This window comes from Centroberyx affinis, unplaced genomic scaffold, assembly GCF_046629955.1.
Source record: "Centroberyx affinis isolate AG114_WGS23_722 - 3 ecotype Tasmania unplaced genomic scaffold, CSIRO-AGI_Caff_v1 ptg002502l_1, whole genome shotgun sequence".
Classification (NCBI taxonomy): domain Eukaryota; kingdom Metazoa; phylum Chordata; class Actinopteri; order Beryciformes; family Berycidae; genus Centroberyx; species Centroberyx affinis.
In genome coordinates this window covers 60,144-78,302 of record NW_027280724.1, presented here as the reverse complement: position 1 = coordinate 78,302, position 18,159 = coordinate 60,144, and the positions used below count along the sequence as shown (strand labels likewise).

The 18,159-nt window shown below is 40.4% G+C and overlaps 4 protein-coding genes across 4 annotated transcripts; all 4 read left to right on the top strand.

The window, feature by feature from the left end:
* The first annotated feature begins 958 nt into the window (after positions 1-958).
* LOC139656628 (coenzyme Q-binding protein COQ10 homolog, mitochondrial) lies at positions 959-7,154 on the top strand. The gene is made up of 5 exons (XM_071534221.1): positions 959-1,120; positions 1,812-1,967; positions 2,611-2,803; positions 3,435-3,536; positions 5,562-7,154. Exons 1-5 carry the CDS (start codon positions 1,017-1,019, stop codon positions 5,682-5,684), a joined length of 678 nt encoding a protein of 225 aa, XP_071390322.1. The 5' UTR covers positions 959-1,016; the 3' UTR covers positions 5,685-7,154.
* A 2,186-nt stretch (positions 7,155-9,340) lies between these two features.
* Positions 9,341-11,003, top strand: LOC139656637 (complement C1q-like protein 2). Its single transcript, XM_071534230.1, has 3 exons — positions 9,341-9,611; positions 9,708-9,842; positions 10,003-11,003. The coding sequence occupies exons 1-3, from the start codon at positions 9,356-9,358 to the stop codon at positions 10,287-10,289; spliced, it is 678 nt and encodes a 225-aa protein (XP_071390331.1). The 5' UTR covers positions 9,341-9,355; the 3' UTR covers positions 10,290-11,003.
* A 1,865-nt stretch (positions 11,004-12,868) lies between these two features.
* LOC139656635 (complement C1q-like protein 2) lies at positions 12,869-14,533 on the top strand. Its single transcript, XM_071534229.1, has 3 exons — positions 12,869-13,135; positions 13,232-13,366; positions 13,533-14,533. The coding sequence occupies exons 1-3, from the start codon at positions 12,880-12,882 to the stop codon at positions 13,817-13,819; spliced, it is 678 nt and encodes a 225-aa protein (XP_071390330.1). The 5' UTR covers positions 12,869-12,879; the 3' UTR covers positions 13,820-14,533.
* Positions 14,534-16,375: 1,842 nt separating this feature from the next.
* Positions 16,376-17,931, top strand: LOC139656638 (complement C1q-like protein 2). The gene is made up of 3 exons (XM_071534231.1): positions 16,376-16,644; positions 16,743-16,877; positions 17,056-17,931. Exons 1-3 carry the CDS (start codon positions 16,392-16,394, stop codon positions 17,343-17,345), a joined length of 678 nt encoding a protein of 225 aa, XP_071390332.1. The 5' UTR covers positions 16,376-16,391; the 3' UTR covers positions 17,346-17,931.
* The last annotated feature ends 228 nt before the right edge of the window (positions 17,932-18,159 follow it).

The following is an 18,159-nucleotide window of genomic DNA, read 5'->3' as shown; positions in this document are numbered from 1 at the left end:
CCAACAGATTCCCACCGTAATGTGAAACTTCTATAATTAGTGCATTTTTGTTTGAATGCAGATAGCCGTTATCCCTGCAAAGCGCCAAAGTCCAGGTTTATCACGTGCACAGCCTGTGCATCCGGACCGCTCACTTGACTCAGCCACACATCAGCATTTAGACTTTGCCTTCCCTGAAAAATGTTGCAAACTCCTGTGAACTCATCTTCAGTTGAGATTCAGTTCTGATGTTGCCAATGATTCAAAATCATGCCCCGATTTTGCTTCTATATGGCAGCAGCAATTAAGCCAGTATTTCCCCGTAATCTAATTTTTGACGACAAATGTGTGAAAATATGATGTGTGTGTGTGTTCATTGTGTGTTACACGCTATGCTCACATAGTTTCTTATCAAAGTAAACACACTGGTCTTATGAGGGGTTGCCAAACTTTGTCATGTCACAGACTCCCAGATAGAGATGCTTTGGACCTCAGACCCCCCCCATTTGATGAAAGGTTTTGTCTCTATGGGATCCTCATCTGAGAAGATATGAGCCGTGTGTCTCTATTGTAGGTGAGGAGAGTGAAACCTCTGAGACACACATTAGACCCCATTTGATAAGACTTTGTTCCAGCTGGGGCTTCCATATGGGAATATTTTTGTTCCTGTCGATTTTTTTTTTTGATTTTTTTTTTATCGTATTTCAACACTGTTCATGGATCAGTGGTGAGAGTGAACTCTATGACTACAATAGTCAATCATTTAAATTCTCTAATTGGGATAATTTATCTCAAATTCATTTTGTTGGTGATTTGGGAATTACCTATAAATAATCAATCATAACACTTTGAACTTCATCAACTTCCCTTTGTGATTGGTCAGAGCTCACAGCTCCTCCCGTTTTCGTACACGTCACTCACCATCTTTTACGCAGGTGGAGCGACGCATCTCCAGTCAGAACAAAGCCGGCCGGGCTGCTATTGGGAAACACCGCGTCTCTCCAAAACTCCTTTACTAGAGTATCATAAGCTTCACCATGAGCAACAAAACGAGCCCTCTGCTCTTCAGGGCGCTGGTGGAAATGTCCGAAGTTTACTCTTCTAGAGCTGCGCGAGGGAAACCCAACAGAGCAACTATCAGGTGAGATTTATTCTGTTCAACAAATGCTGTTCAGGGAGGATTTCTCAGAGGTATAATTTTCATCCTCGATGTTTATCCGAACAAGGTTAAACTGTCCTGCTTTACAGTTTACTGATCATACTGACTAGTTATCAGAAGTAATGGGTATAATTAGGGCTCTTAATAAAACTTTTGAATCCGCAGTTTTACTTTCATTTAGGATGTAACCAGTATCGGGTGAGAAGTGTGTGTGTGTGTGTGTCTGTGCGTGGGCGCGCGCGCGTGTGAGTGAAGCAATACATGGCAGCGAAACATACAGTCACGAGATTCTGCAGTTGTCCCTCTTGTGGTTTTATCAGACACTTGCAGTCAACAGTCAGCGATCATCATAAGGAAAACAACTACCAATAGAATCAGTTCTACTTTCAGAAAAGCATTAATATGCTTTGCTTTCCCTCAGTTTGATGTTCCTTTTGATGATTTATACAATAACAGATGCATTTACAACACAGATGTTGTGGGTAAACGCTATTCTTAACACTTGGCAGTACTGCATGCTCTGCCAGACTAAATACACAGTAGACTGCAAATTGATCATTAGACTTACATGCACATGTGCTGTCCAGTCCAGCGGTCCAGGAGCCAGTATTGTGTAAACCTGGAAGGTAAACATCTGATTCATGTGTTTGTACTTATGTTTGCCTCCTGTCAGACACCTGGGCTCCTGTGGCGCCCTGGCAGCCAGGCGAGCCACCCTGCCCCTCTCCCCCCCCGCCGCCCCCATCAGCACCCCCAGCCGCAGCTTCATCAACCTGGCTGCTCCCATCAGCACCCGCAGGATGGAGTACACCGAGTGCCGGACGCTAGGGTGAGTCCCCCAAACCCACACACGCACACGCACACACACATTGATATCCAAGGTTACTAAAACCAAAAGGAAAACTAGGTGTTAAAAAGCACTGTGGTAAACTGAAATAAAAGTAAAAACAATACTTTGAAAGAGCTACAGCTGAACTAAAACTAGCATGTCTACTTGTAAAACTAACTAAAATAATACAAATAAAAAAATATGTGAAATGTTTTTAGTTGTCATCTTTTTGTTTTATATGCAGGGTAAGGAAAGAAAATTAATTTTGGGAGGAGATTTTTTGTCTATTTACACTGAAGGCTAATTGATAAAATTAATTTAAATACATTTCTAAAAATAGTTTATAATTGTATTGTTTGTATTACACAATACATATTCTGAACAAAAAAATACCACCCCTACCAATAATAGTAAAACTAGAACTGAACCTAAATAAAAACTAAACTAAAACTACCAAATCCCCAGTGAAAACTTAACTAAATCTAAACTGAAATTTAAATAAAAAATGAAAACTATCTCAAAATAAAGACTAATGAAAAATCCCAACCTATAATAACCCTGCTCATCCAGCTCATCTCATCTGCCTCCATACCTGCCTCTGTCTTCAGATGATTAAGTGTGTGGTGAATGTGTGTGTCCTCAGGTATTCTCCAGAGCAGATGTACAGCGTGGTGGCGAGCGTGGACCAATACCAGCACTTTGTTCCCTGGTGCAAGAAGTCTCGGGTCATGAAGGGGCAGAACGGCGACGTCCGGGCACAGCTTGAAATAGGTTTCCCCCCCATCGTGGAGCGGTACACCTCTGAGGTCACCGTCGTCCCGAACCACCAAGTCAGAGTAAGTCCTGTCTCACTTTGTAGCTGTTAAGATGGTTAAAGTCACAATGAAATCAAACATGACTTTTTCACCTTCCTAGATAATTCTCCATATCATCATGTATACCTATTTAATCATTACCAAATTAAGATTTTCATGTATTTTTATATAAAAATCTTGGAAAACTATTTTAATCTTTTTAGTGCTTACTTCATGGCGTACCAGTAGGAGTAGACGTACATAAAAGTTCCAATTAATAAGAATATCACAGATTTTTGAACTTTTGAACACTTTTGAACAGTCCTTCCCGTGTTATTTCCCACCCCAACATCCCGTTTAAACTGGAAACGTGTATCATATTTCGGAAGCAAGACGCCATCGAAATGCTGTTTCTTTGTGACTTTAAAAGGAGAATCCTCACTTTCAAAATTACTTATTATTTTTTCGTTATGCACAGTAGTATGGAGGTGTCTGCCTGTGTGATGGTGATTAGCTGTAGTGAAGAGGGTGAATGGACTGTTTGACTACCCGCCAACATTGTGCTTGTCCAGAGAACAAGGCTTAGAGCAGCTTTTGTCTGGGCTTTGACCCAGGAAAGGCTCCTTGTCTTTTGGCAGTCGCTGACCAAGAAGGGACATTTGTGTTAAAACAGGCCGTGTGCACGGACGGATCCCTCTTCAGCCATCTTGAGACAATATGGAGGTTTGCCCCCGGAGCCAAGGACCAACCAGACTCCTGCAAGGTGGATTTCTATGTAAGTGTTCAACTGAAAGATAAGATAAAATAACATGAAACTTGATTCATCCTGGTGGGGAAAATGGGTTGTTGCAGCAGCAAAAGTAATAGGATACAGCAGGGAAGAAAAAGGCAATAAAAGAATAAAAGACAATGACAAACGATGAATCCATGAAATTCAAGAAGCCATGAATCAATACATCCGCTGAGTTACTGAGGCTGTTCTCACGCTGTGGAGTGAAGGATAACTGGCCTGTGATCAAATTGCATGCTTTAGGAGCGACTAATTCCAAGCCCTCGTCCCGGTACTGTTGTGAATGGATTACCGACTGAAAGGAAGTGTTTAGTAAAATCCCATTACGCTCTAAATTTAGTCTGGGCAGCCCGCTGGTGTCCCCGCAGGCCTGGAATAGCTGTCCTGTGATAAGGAGCTGCTGACAGGGGCTCGGTGACCTAAATGTTGGCTCAGATCGCCTCAGAGGGAACCAGGAAGTGGCTGTGTTTAAGTGACCAGCCAGTGGAACAAGTTTAATGAGGGGAGCTGTAGGACTAATCATCCATGAACACTCTTAAAGGAAGTAAAGTGTTAAATTTGCAAGGAAGAAACTCGCTCCAATCTTTGACTGTGAGCTCTGGTACGAAACATTCACTATCAAACAATTGCCTGAAGGGAAAACTAGGGCAGGGGCAGCACGGTTCATCAGACAGGTAATTAAGTCTGTATTTGAAGTTGTTGAGTGACGTGGATTGACTTCGAATGTTGCTCAATAGTTCCACAGTCAGGATCCTCTGTATTTAATAGAGAACCAACAGTGAGTAAGTTTGAAATCTTGGGAGGTGCAAATGATTCATATGTCTTGGTATTGTGGGCGTTTTCCTCAGAACTAGACTGGAAGAATACTTTGCAAGGCGTGTGGAGGGACTCAGGCTTTATATATTCATAGATAAAGACACACCTGGTCTGCTCTGGAGACCAGACCAGTCTAACAAATCTCTTCTGTAAAATAAGGAACTTAGTGAGGCAAGTAGGATATGTGGCAGCCCAAACAATATTACAGTATGTGAGGAATGGGTAAATCAAACTGTCTGATGAACCAAGCTACTGATTTTGCTGATGACACTAAGAGATTGAGTTATTTTATTGCAGACTAGGTGAATATGGTTCTTCCAAGTTAAGATTTCATTAATCTGGCCTCCAGGGAATCTTGTTGATGAAACTTGAGGAATTGGGACTATTTCCAATTGAAACGTGAGCATTAGTTTTAGTAGTAGTTAGTAGTATTACAGCATCTTTTGTTTTTTTATGTGAAAATTATTAATTTTATTGATTTCTTGACATTGAGAGACAGTTTGTTTAATTTGAACCATTTGGAGAGTTTTTCTAATCCAGTTTGCTTCAGTGATATGTGATGAGAAGTTTTTTGTGTGAAAGGAACAGATTTTCAGCCATAACTATGAAATGAACAAATATAGAGAGTTCATTCCAAATCCCAAGGGCATGTTTCCAAGAAATCAATTTAACTCATAATTTAAGTGATAGCAATAATGCCTTTGGGTGTAACAGCAAGTTGGCGAATTGTTGGCAGAGGTTCTCGTTAATTTTTTCTAGTTCTTTTTTGAGACATTTTGACCTGATTTTGGTGGCATTCCGTCTGAATATAAACTCGAATTAAAAATTTATTTTAGGCATTTTTATGCTTTATTGAGAGCGACAGTGTGAGAGAGAGACAGGAAGGTATGGGAGATAGAGAGAGGGGAGGACATGCAGCAAATGACCGCTGGTCGGATTCTAACCTGGGTCACTGCAGGAAGGACTGAGCCAAAATGAAGACTTGAGGTGACGTTTTTTTTTCACAGTTGGAGTGCCGCCCCTGCCCTAATGTTCCCTTGGTGTTTTTTAAAGTGTTAAATTGTCCCCACAGCGTAAGCCAGCCTTCAGGTGAAGGTTTAGTGTTTATTGGGCCATGGGAATCGGAGATACAATGGGCCCGGTTGCAGTTGGAGGGCTGACCTAACCTGTTTCTCCCCTCTGGTGTCTCTGCAGGTGTCGTTTGAGTTCAAGTCTCTCCTGCACTCTCAGCTGGCCTCCGTGTTCTTCGACGAAGTGGTCAAGCAGATGGTCGGTGCCTTCGAGACGCGAGCAGCCAGGGTTTACGGGAGCCACTAGGAGCCATCGGTGTGGAGGCGGTCAACATGAGGACAAACCTTTTGACCCGCCCCCCCCTCCCACCCCCCTCCACATGGACCATCAACCAAACTTTACCGACCCCCTCCTCCTGCCAACTAACATCAATACTTGACCTCTCCCCACCACAACCACCCGATTTCAACGTCTTACTCAGGAGACTGGATCTTCTTCATCATATCTCTTACTCGTGCTCACATGCACACAAAACACACTTTAAATCTATTTATTTATATGCCACCAGCTAATTTATTTACTCACATGTACATATGTTTATTTTTGGGATATGAATGAATGTGTGGTTTCAAATGTTCATTTCTGAAAGCAAATGTTTCTCAGTAAAACTGTGGAATAGTTGTGACTCGAAACATCTGAAGGGGGTAGAGAGCTTTTTCTTGTCCAGCACATTTATTTTTTTTTATGTCAGTGGAATATTAAAAAGCTCTTGTTTTTGGTAAACTTTTGTGCAGTATCATTTTTTGTGTCTCTGTGGCTTTTCTATGAGAGCAACTCAAGGATTCAGGATTTCCAGTGTAGTGCAGCTGCTTACTCAATGCTCTGTTTGGGCAGGAGTTTGAGGAAAGCATGCGGCGTGTTACGTAATCACCGATGACCCGAGGCCGCCGCCAGCTCGCTCCCTCCCACACAGCCATTCAGCGTCTCAGAACAATAACTGATGTACTTTCGGTATGTCACATTGTGAGACTGAGGCTTACCATGGCATCTTTGGTGGATGATGGTTTGTTTTCATTTTGAGGAAGCTTTACAAGTGTAACAAACGGACATGTTGTGGTGTTCTGACATTCTGAACAGCGTGTACTGATACAGCCTGGGGTACAAACTGGGAGTACAAGTTGATTTCTGCTTTCTCTACACCCATTGCGACAAACCCCCTCCCCCACATGACATCATCGTCATGTTTTGAATCCTGACAACATGGCTTGATTTTTCTAACTTCCAGCGCTTTCCTTGTATGAATCATAATCATAATCTGTTGATTTGCTAATTACAGTTTTATTTATATATATGTATAGCCTATAGTAATTACAAACTAAAGAGGAATTGTTGGTGGCATTGGAGCAGAGACATCCATACAACTACTGTAGTGTCACAGTGCAGCCTGACACACGGTACATGGGCAGCAGGACATCACATACAGTGGAAAGGGACAGTGCAAGGCATATAAGACACAGCAGACTGTACATATCACTCCACATTCAACATCTTTGATTAGTTCAATTAGCATGGCATGCAGTATATTTGCAATTGCAGGGGAAGTGTAGTGAGTGTCCAGTGTTTTCTCTTCTCAGCACAGTTACTAATGGTTTTCATGTAGTCTAGTTTATTTATATAGCCCTTTATCACAAGCATGTCTCAAAGGGCTTTATATATTATTATATATAGTACAGGGGAGGGCCTTCAGGGCCTTCTCTGCAGGCCCTACCATTTTTGAGAGGTGTAATTTTTAGTTAATAAAATATTATGTTATTGTTAAAATAATTTATAATAAGTTATTAGAATCATTTATTTGATTTTTAAAAATCGTTTTGGTTCAATTTCAGTTACTATCATAATAAACCCACTATTTGGAGCTGCCTGTGCCCCTGTGTGCTTCTTCATACAGCTATCTCCGCCCCCATGGCCTGCTGTGTCCTTGGTTGCAGGCTCTGCTCATAGAAAGTGTACTTGACATAAATATAGAGTGACAACAAAATTAACCAATCAAAATTTGATTTGTGGTGATTGAGACACCCCTAGGGCCTGCTAGCAGGCCCCAGGTGATGTCATCATTATCAACCAATAAGCGTAGGTATTTCTTTGTGCCGTGGGGCAAGTAATACTAGCCTGCGATTGTTGGGAAGGTGGGAACCAAGAAGAATGGCGGCTAACGAAGAAATTGACATTGTGGCTGATTTGCTTCGGATTCCATTTTCCAGGCGAAGTTTTCAAGACAAAAAAGAAATATCTGAAAGGGAGAGACCAAGACCTAAGCTCGAAGGGCTTACGCAAATTGCCTATGGGCAATTTAGAGTCTTCAATCCACCTGACCTGCATGTCTTTGGACTGTGGGAGGAAACCGGACCTGGACTTAAGTACAGTACTTGAGTAAATGTACTCACTTTCCACCTCTGGCCTTCATTAAGTCTATTTCTGCATGCTTCTCAGCAAAGACAGGCATGTACAGGATCTGGCCAAAATGAAGAAAACTGCAGCATAATGTCTCCACATAGCACAAGGTTATTGTGCCATAAAGCTTTATTTATTATTCTAATTATTCCTCATAGCAGGGAATATTTTTACCACTACAACAAAACAGTTATGAAGGACTGCCTTCACCTATGCAGAATTTCTTTCTCAACAGTGGTGATGTCTTCTAGGATGACAGTCGTCATCACACAAGACTTTGAAGTTTGTACAACACAGTAATGACCGTCAATCTCATTTCCAATTCCCTTTTAAATACAGTATAGTTCCATCGGCCTTATGGGGGATTTATAAATGGTGGTGGTGATTTGAGATTATCACCACCAGATGATCAATCATAATTGATATGTTAATGAATCTCACTTGATATGTTTTTCTAGCCTTTATGATGTTTTTACCACATCATTGAAGTATTGAGAATCCAGCATCTCACACTTGTGTGCTACAAATGTAATTGCTCTGGAGGCAACTAGACCCACTGTAGTCACAGATAGCACCCTATTTCTAGTCCACCCACCCTCAGTACATACACTTTAAATAAGCAAATAAAAAGCTGTCAAGTAGGAAGGGAGAATAATTTCTGTCACACAACTGGTTTGACCTGACATATAACTGTGAAGTGGCAGTGTTTGTATTGCTCCTTGATGATCTTATTGTGAAATGGAGAGATCACTAACTGTATACTAACAACTTTAACATGTAGATCTGTGAAAACAAATGGATAATGTAATACCAAGCCCCTCTGATCCAATATTAACTCCCCCGTCAACACTTTTCATTTCATCCTCTTATGCTTGGCCATATAACAGAAATACAAGACATATTCCAGCACCACTTGGCTTGCTCAATGCTTTCTCAGATAGGTTTCTCTCTTTTGTAGACCTATGAGAAATCCTAAACTAATGGCTTTGAAAATGATATACCACTAACGTTGAAAGTGAAATAATTTTAAAATAGAATGATTTAGTAAATCCTAAAACTTGTATGATTAATATACAATAGCCAGTTGCAGCAATGGGGGCCCCCTCCCTCTGGAATAAGCTTCCTGCCAACGTGAGGGAATCAAACACTGCCTCAGTATTTAACTCTCAACAACAGCCATTTATTTTAGCACAGCTTAACTTTACACAAAATTTATCAAATAAGTCATTACAAGAGGGAAGCAAGGAGGGTGATGGACTCAGTTATTTGCGATTAATGTGATCCATAAAACATAAAACAAACCAGTTTTTCTTTGTCCTTCTTATAGTGTGTGTTTTCCTAACTATCCTGATAAGACCTAAGTAAATACATAGACAGATTCTAATGTATTTATTTTGAGCAGACATTTCCTGAAACTGCTCATTATTTGCCAATCAAACATTGTCTTTGCAGTATCAGATGTCCTATAAAGGGAGAGACTGGGCAGAGAGAGACCTCAGAGCAGGAGAGATTTCAACACCATAAGGATGAAGAAGATTGCAGTCCTGATGCTGGCGCTCTGCTGCTGTCTATGTGAAGCGCAGGTTAATGAAAACCGCAATAAAGTCAGTCAGAGCACAGGGTCAACCAGCTGCTCTGACACCTGCTCCCTCGTCTCCATAGCACAGACACTGGGAGCTGTGGGAGAGAAAGTGGCGAGCATGGCGGACAAAATTACACTCCTGGAGACCAAGTTGCAAAAAACTGAGAAAGATGTGCTGGAGCTGCACTCCCTGATCGGAGGTAAAACACGACATAGCACGTCTTTTTGGAATGAATAATATGTCTTTATAAATAATATCCACTAATAATGTATTTGCGGTAATTTGATGCCTCCAGGCCAGCCTAAGGTGGCCTTTTCTGCAGCTCTCTTGGAGTCTGGCTCTGGGAACACTGGCCCTTTCACCACTGCTACCCCACTGAAGTACAAGAAGGTCTTCTCCAACATTGGCAGTTGCTACAATCCTGCAACAGGTATTTAAAGTGTGTGTATCTGTGTGCATGTGTGTTTGTGTGAGAGAGAGAAAAAGAGAGAGAGAGAGAGAGAGAGAGAGAGAGAGAGAGAGAGAGAGAGAGAGAGAATAAAAAGAAATGAAAGCTTGTGAAATTCAAACCAGTCTTATTATTTTGGCAGGTATTTTCTCTGCAAAGGTCAAGGGAATGTACTTCTTCCGATTCTCAATGTTCAACAACCTTAGTGCCCCTCCCAACTCTGTTGTGAGCCTCATGAAGAATGGTGACAGGTTGGTGTCTGTGTGGGACACCACAGGGTCTGATTCACACGACATGGGCAGCAATGCTGTGGTCGTCCTCTTGGAGCCGGGAGACCATGTTTACGTAGAGCTCCAGGCAAACAGGCTGATCTATGATGATGGCATGAACTACAACACCTTCAGTGGTTTTCTGCTCTTCACAGCGTGATTCAGACAACATGAATTAAGGTCTGGCTGGGTCTTTGTGCGTTTAAAAAGGAATATCTCATTTTATTCATACTGCAATTTGTTTAGGACAGTCTACTAACCATATCTGGATATATAAAGAAATACCAAGCTTTATCTATGCAATGCTTGTATCTCTGTAACAATATTCATCTGTCAATAAATTTTCTACAGCATCACATGCAGAAATATTTCTTGCGTACATCAGAGTGTTGTGGTTCCCATTTGTATTAAAGGTCAAAAACAGGAATGTACAAAACAGTTCAAAGCACTCAAGAATATTATGTTTGAAAATATAATCCACAGACACTGGAGTCTATGAATTCTTGCATATCTGCATTATATGCTGTAGTATGCATTCACAGATATGATCAAACTACTCTTTCATAATGAGTTTTGCAGAGCAGAATGCCTCCCCATGGTCATTGTGGCTCTACAGGTGTAAACATTGGCGTTGTGTGGGCCAACTCTGGCCAAGACCAGGGTACAGCGGCCATCTTCCTCATACTCGATCTGCACTCTGGACGACTCGGCCACAGGCCTTCATCAGTGTTGGAAAAAGTACTCAAATCCTTTACTTAAGTAAAAGTAGTAATACCATAATGGAAAAATACTCCATTAAAAGTAAAAGTCCTCCATTCAAAAGTTTAGTTAAGTAAAAGTATAGAAGTATTAGCAGTAAAAGTACTCATTCTGAACAATGGTCCCGTCCAGAGTGTTAAATTACTGATGCAGTAACCTTTAAGAAGTATTTTAACGTAGTAGGTCTAACTGCTCCATATACTGTTGGGGAGTTTAAACTCTAACAATGCAACATATTTTATGAGCTTATTATATGTTTTGCCTGTAAAATGTTATTCTGCAAAGTAACTAGTAACTACATCCATCAGTTAAATGATGTAGTGGAGTAAAAAGTACAACATTTCCCTCTGAAATGTAGTGGAGTAAAAGTATAAAGTCTCACAAAATGGAAATACTCAAGTAAAGTGCCAGCACCTTAAAACTGGACTTAAGTACAGTACTTGAGTAAATGTACTCACTTTCCACCTCTGGCATTCATTAAGTCTATTTCTGCATGCTTCTCAGCAAAGACAGGCATGTACAGGATCTGGCCAAAATGAAGAAAACTGCAGCATAATGTCTCCACATAGCACAAGGTTATTGTGCCATAAAGCTTTATTTATTATTCTAATTATTCCTCATAGCAGGGAATATTTTTACCACTACAACAAAACAGTTATGAAGGACTGCCTTCACCTATGCAGAATTTCTTTCTCAACAGTGGTGATGTCTTCTAGGATGACAGTCGTCATCACACAAGACTTTGAAGTTTGTACAACACAGTAATGACCGTCAATCTCATTTCCAATTCCCTTTTAAATACAGTATAGTTCCATCGGCCTTATGGGGGATTTATAAATGGTGGTGGTGATTTGAGATTATCACCACCAGATGATCAATCATAATTGATATGTTAATGAATCTCACTTGATATGTTTTTCTAGCCTTTATGATGTTTTTACCACATCATTGAAGTATTGAGAATCCAGCATCTCACACTTGTGTGCTACAAATGTAATTGCTCTGGAGGCAACTAGACCCACTGTAGTCACAGATAGCACCCTATTTCTAGTCCACCCACCCTCAGTACATACACTTTAAATAAGCAAATAAAAAGCTGTCAAGTAGGAAGGGAGAATAATTTCTGTCACACAACTGGTTTGACCTGACATATAACTGTGAAGTGGCAGTGTTTGTATTGCTCCTTGATGATCTTATTGTGAAATGGAGAGATCACTAACTGTATACTAACAACTTTAACATGTAGATCTGTGAAAACAAATGGATAATGTAATACCAAGCCCCTCTGATCCAATATTAACTCCCCCGTCAACACTTTTCATTTCATCCTCTTATGCTTGGCCATATAACAGAAATACAAGACATATTCTAGCACCACTTGGCTTGCTCAATGCTTTCTCAGATAGGTTTCTCTCTTTTGTAGACCTATGAGAAATCCTAAACTAATGGCTTTGAAAATGATATACCACTAACGTTAAAAGTGAAATAATTTTAAAATAGAATGATTTAGTAAATCCTAAAACTTGTATGATTAATATACAATAGCCAGTTGCAGCAATGGGGGCCCCCTCCCTCTGGAATAAGCTTCCTGCCAACGTGAGGGAATCAAACACTGCCTCAGTATTTAACTCTCAACAACAGCCATTTATTTTAGCACAGCTTAACTTTACACAAAATTTATCAAATAAGTCATTACAAGAGGGAAGCAAGGAGGGTGATGGACTCAGTTATTTGCGATTAATGTGATCCATAAAACATAAAACAAACCAGTTTTTCTTTGTCCTTCTTATAGTGTGTGTTTTCCTAACTATCCTGATAAGACCTAAGTAAATACATAGACAGATTCTAATGTATTCATTTTGAGCAGACATTTCCTGAAACTGCTCATTATTTGCCAATCAAACATTGTCTTTGCAGTATCAGATGTCCTATAAAGGGAGAGACTGGGCAGAGAGAGACCTCAGAGCAGGAGAGATTTCAACACCATAAGGATGAAGAAGATTGCAGTCCTGATGCTGGCGCTCTGCTGCTGTCTATGTGAAGCGCAGGTTAATGAAAACCGCAATAAAGTCAGTCAGAGCACAGGGTCAACCAGCTGCTCTGACACCTGCTCCCTCGTCTCCATAGCACAGACACTGGGAGCTGTGGGAGAGAAAGTGGCGAGCATGGCGGACAAAATTACACTCCTGGAGACCAAGTTGCAAAAAACTGAGAAAGATGTGCTGGAGCTGCACTCCCTGATCGGAGGTAAAACACGACATAGCACGTCTTTTTGGAATGAATAATATGTCTTTATAAATAATATCCACTAATAATGTATTTGCGGTAATTTGATGCCTCCAGGCCAGCCTAAGGTGGCCTTTTCTGCAGCTCTCTTGGAGTCTGGCTCTGGGAACACTGGCCCTTTCACCACTGCTACCCCACTGAAGTACAAGAAGGTCTTCTCCAACATTGGCAGTTGCTACAATCCTGCAACAGGTATTTAAAGTGTGTGTATCTGTGTGCATGTGTGTTTGTGTGAGAGAGAGAAAAAGAGAGAGAGAGAGAGAGAGAGAGAGAGAGAGAGAGAGAGAGAGAGAGAGAGAGAGAGAATAAAAAGAAATGAAAGCTTGTGAAATTCAAACCAGTCTTATTATTTTGGCAGGTATTTTCTCTGCAAAGGTCAAGGGAATGTACTTCTTCCGATTCTCAATGTTCAACAACCTTAGTGCCCCTCCCAACTCTGTTGTGAGCCTCATGAAGAATGGTGACAGGTTGGTGTCTGTGTGGGACACCACAGGGTCTGATTCACACGACATGGGCAGCAATGCTGTGGTCGTCCTCTTGGAGCCGGGAGACCATGTTTACGTAGAGCTCCAGGCAAACAGGCTGATCTATGATGATGGCATGAACTACAACACCTTCAGTGGTTTTCTGCTCTTCACAGCGTGATTCAGACAACATGAATTAAGGTCTGGCTGGGTCTTTGTGCGTTTAAAAAGGAATATCTCATTTTATTCATACTGCAATTTGTTTAGGACAGTCTACTAACCATATCTGGATATATAAAGAAATACCAAGCTTTATCTATGCAATGCTTGTATCTCTGTAACAATATTCATCTGTCAATAAATTTTCTACAGCATCACATGCAGAAATATTTCTTGCGTACATCAGAGTGTTGTGGTTCCCATTTGTATTAAAGGTCAAAAACAGGAATGTACAAAACAGTTCAAAGCACTCAAGAATATTATGTTTGAAAATATAATCCACAGACACTGGAGTCTATGAATTCTTGCATATCTGCATTATATGCTGTAGTATGCATTCACAGATATGATCAAACTACTCTTTCATAATGAGTTTTGCAGAGCAGAATGCCTCCCCATGGTCATTGTGGCTCTACAGGTGTAAACATTGGCGTTGTGTGGGCCAACTCTGGCCAAGACCAGGGTACAGCGGCCATCTTCCTCATACTCGATCTGCACTCTGGACGACTCGGCCACAGGCCTTCATCAGTGTTGGAAAAAGTACTCAAATCCTTTACTTAAGTAAAAGTAGTAATACCATAATGGAAAAATACTCCATTAAAAGTAAAAGTCCTCCATTCAAAAGTTTAGTTAAGTAAAAGTATAGAAGTATTAGCAGTAAAAGTACTCATTCTGAACAATGGTCCCGTCCAGAGTGTTAAATTACTGATGCAGTAACCTTTAAGAAGTATTTTAACGTAGTAGGTCTAACTGCTCCATATACTGTTGGGGAGTTTAAACTCTAACAATGCAACATATTTTATGAGCTTATTATATGTTTTGCCTGTAAAATGTTATTCTGCAAAGTAACTAGTAACTACATCCATCAGTTAAATGATGTAGTGGAGTAAAAAGTACAACATTTCCCTCTGAAATGTAGTGGAGTAAAAGTATAAAGTCTCACAAAATGGAAATACTCAAGTAAAGTGCCAGCACCTTAAAACTGGACTTAAGTACAGTACTTGAGTAAATGTACTCACTTTCCACCTCTGGCATTCATTAAGTCTATTTCTGCATGCTTCTCAGCAGAGACAGGCATGTACAGGATCTGGCCAAAATGAAGAAAACTGCAGCATAATGTCTCCACATAGCACAAGGTTATGTGCCATAAAGCTTTATTTATTATTCTAATTATTCCTCATAGCAGGGAATATTTTTACCACTACAACAAAACAGTTATGAAGGACTGCCTTCACCTATGCAGAATTTCTTTCTCAACAGTGGTGATGTCTTCTAGGATGACAGTCGTCATCACACAAGACTTTGAAGTTTGTACAACACAGTAATGACCGTCAATCTCATTTCCAATTCCCTTTTAAATACAGTATAGTTCCATCGGCCTTATGGGGGATTTATAAATGGTGGTGGTGATCTGAGATGATCAATCATAATTGATATGTTAATGAATCTCACTTGATATGTTTTTCTAGCCTTTATGATGTTTTTACCACATCATTGAAGTATTGAGAATCCAGCATCTCACACTTGTGTGCTACAAATGTAATTGCTCTGGAGGCAACTAGACCCACTGTAGTCACAGATAGCACCCTATTTCTAGTCCACCCACCCTCAGTACATACACTTTAAATAAGCAAATAAAAAGCTGTCAAGTAGGAAGGGAGAATAATTTCTGTCACACAACTGGTTTGACCTGACATATAACTGTGAAGTGGCAGTGTTTGTATTGCTCCTTGATGATCTTATTGTGAAATGGAGAGATCACTAACTGTATACTAACAACTTTAACATGTAGATCTGTGAAAACAAATGGATAATGTAATACCAAGCCCCTCTGATCCAATATTAACTCCCCCGTCAACACTTTTCATTTCATCCTCTTATGCTTGGCCATATAACAGAAATACAAGACATATTCCAGCACCACTTGGCTTGCTCAATGCTTTCTCAGATAGGTTTCTCTCTTTTGTAGACCTATGAGAAATCGTAAAGTAATGGCTTTGAAAATGATATACCACTAACGTTGAAAGTGAAATAATTTTAAAATAGAATGATTCAGTAAATCCTAAAACTTGTATAATTAATATACATTAGCCAGTTGCAGCAATGGGGGCCCCCTCCCTCAGGAATAAGCTTCCTGCCAACGTGAGGGAATCAAACACTGCCTCAGTATTTAACTCTCAACAACAGCCATTTATTTTAGCACAGCTTAACTTTACACAAAATTTATCAAATAAGTCATTACAAGAGGGAAGCAAGGAGGGTGATGGACTCAGTTATTTGCGATTAATGTGATCCATAAAACATAAAACAAACCAATTTTTCTTTGTCCTTATAGTGTGTGTTTTCCTAACTTTCCTGATGAAACCTAACTAAATTCATAGATGGATTCTAATTTATTTATTTTGAGCAGCCATTTCCTGAAACTGCTCATTGTTTGCCAATCAAACATTGTCTTTGCAGTATCAGATGTCCTATAAAGGGAGAGACTGGGTAGAGAGAGACCTCAGAGCAGGAGAGATTTCAACACCATAAGGATGAAGAAGATTGCAGTCCTGATGCTGGCGCTCTGCTGCTGTCTATGTGAAGCGCAGGTTAATGAAAACCACAATAAAGTCAGTCAGAGCACAGGGTCAACCAGCTGCTCTGACACCTGCTCCCTCGTCTCCATAGCACAGACACTGGGAGCTGTGGGAGAGAAAGTGGCGAGCATGGTGGACAAAATTACACTCCTGGAGACCAAGTTGCAAAAAACTGAGGAGGTACTGCAGCTGCAGAGCCTGACTGGAGGTAAAGCATGGCATAGCGCATTTTTTTGGGATGAATAATATTTCCCTTTAAAAATATTGTCCTCTAATAATGTATTTGTGATAATTTGTTACTTCCAGGCCAGCTTAAGGTGGCCTTTTCTGCAGCTCTCTTGGAGTCTGGCTCTGGGAGCACTGGGCGTTTCACCACTGCTACCCCACTGCAGTACAAGAAGGTCTTCTCCAACATTGGCAGTTGCTACAATCCTGCAACAGGTATTTAAAGTGTGTGTATCGGTGTGCATGTGTGTTTGTGTGTGTGTGTGTGTGTGAGAGAGAGAGAGAGAGAGAGAGAGAGAGAGAGAGAGAGAGAGAGAGAGAGAGAGAGAGAGAGAGAGAGAATAAAGACAAATGAAAGCTTGTGAAATTCAAACAAGTCATAATATTTTGGCAGGTATTTTCTCTGCAAAGGTCAAGGGAATGTACTTCTTCCGATTCTCAATGACCAACAACCGTAGTGCCAATTCCAACTCTGCTGTGAGCCTCATGAAGAACGGTGACAGGTTGGTGTCTGTGTGGGACACCACAGGGTCTGATTCACACGACATGGGCAGCAACGCTGTGGTCGTCCTCTTGGAGCCGGGAGACCGTGTTTACGTAGAGCTCCATGCAAACATGCGGCTCTACGATGACGACAGCATGAACTACAACACCTTCAGTGGTTTTCTGCTCTTTACAGCGTGATTCAGACAACATGAATTAAGGTCTGGCTGGGTCTTCATGCATTTAAAAAGGAATATCTCATTTTATTCATACTGCAATTTGTTTAGGACAGTCTACTAACCATATCTGGATATCTAAAGAAATACCAAGCTTTATCTATGCAATGCTTGTATCTCTGTAACAATATTCATCTGTCAATAAATTTTATACAGCATGACATGCAGAAATATTTCTTGCGTACATCAGAGTGTTGCGGTTTGTATTTCTATTAAAGGTCAAAAACAGGAATGTACAGACTTGTTTTGCGTAACTGGAAGAACACAAGCAAGCCAGAAATCGCTGAATGGACTAAACTCATGTCTGAAACTGCCTCCTTTGAATACTTAATAGCTAGAATGAACGATATGAAAGGGAAATTTAAGCAGGTCTGGGAGCATTACCTCCTGTACATTAAGGGCTTACTATTTTAAAGGGTTATGAGAAAATTAGAGGCTAGATATCATTACGGTTGGAACTGTACGATGTATTAATATAGGTGCTGTCTTTAAGTGTTCTAAATGACTGTCTTTCCGTTACTCGTGTGTTTTTTGTTTTGTTTCATTTTTGAATGTTTCTGATTGTACAATGTTTGCAATGTCATATTTACAAGTCACGCGTGTGTGTGTAATGTTTGAAGAAAAATTAATAAATACTTAAATTACAAAAAAAACAAAAACAGGAATGTACAATACAACAGTTCAAGGCACTCAAGAACATTATGTTTGAAAATATAATCCACAGACACTGGAGTCTATGAATTCCTGCATATCTGCATTATATGCTGTAGTATGCATTC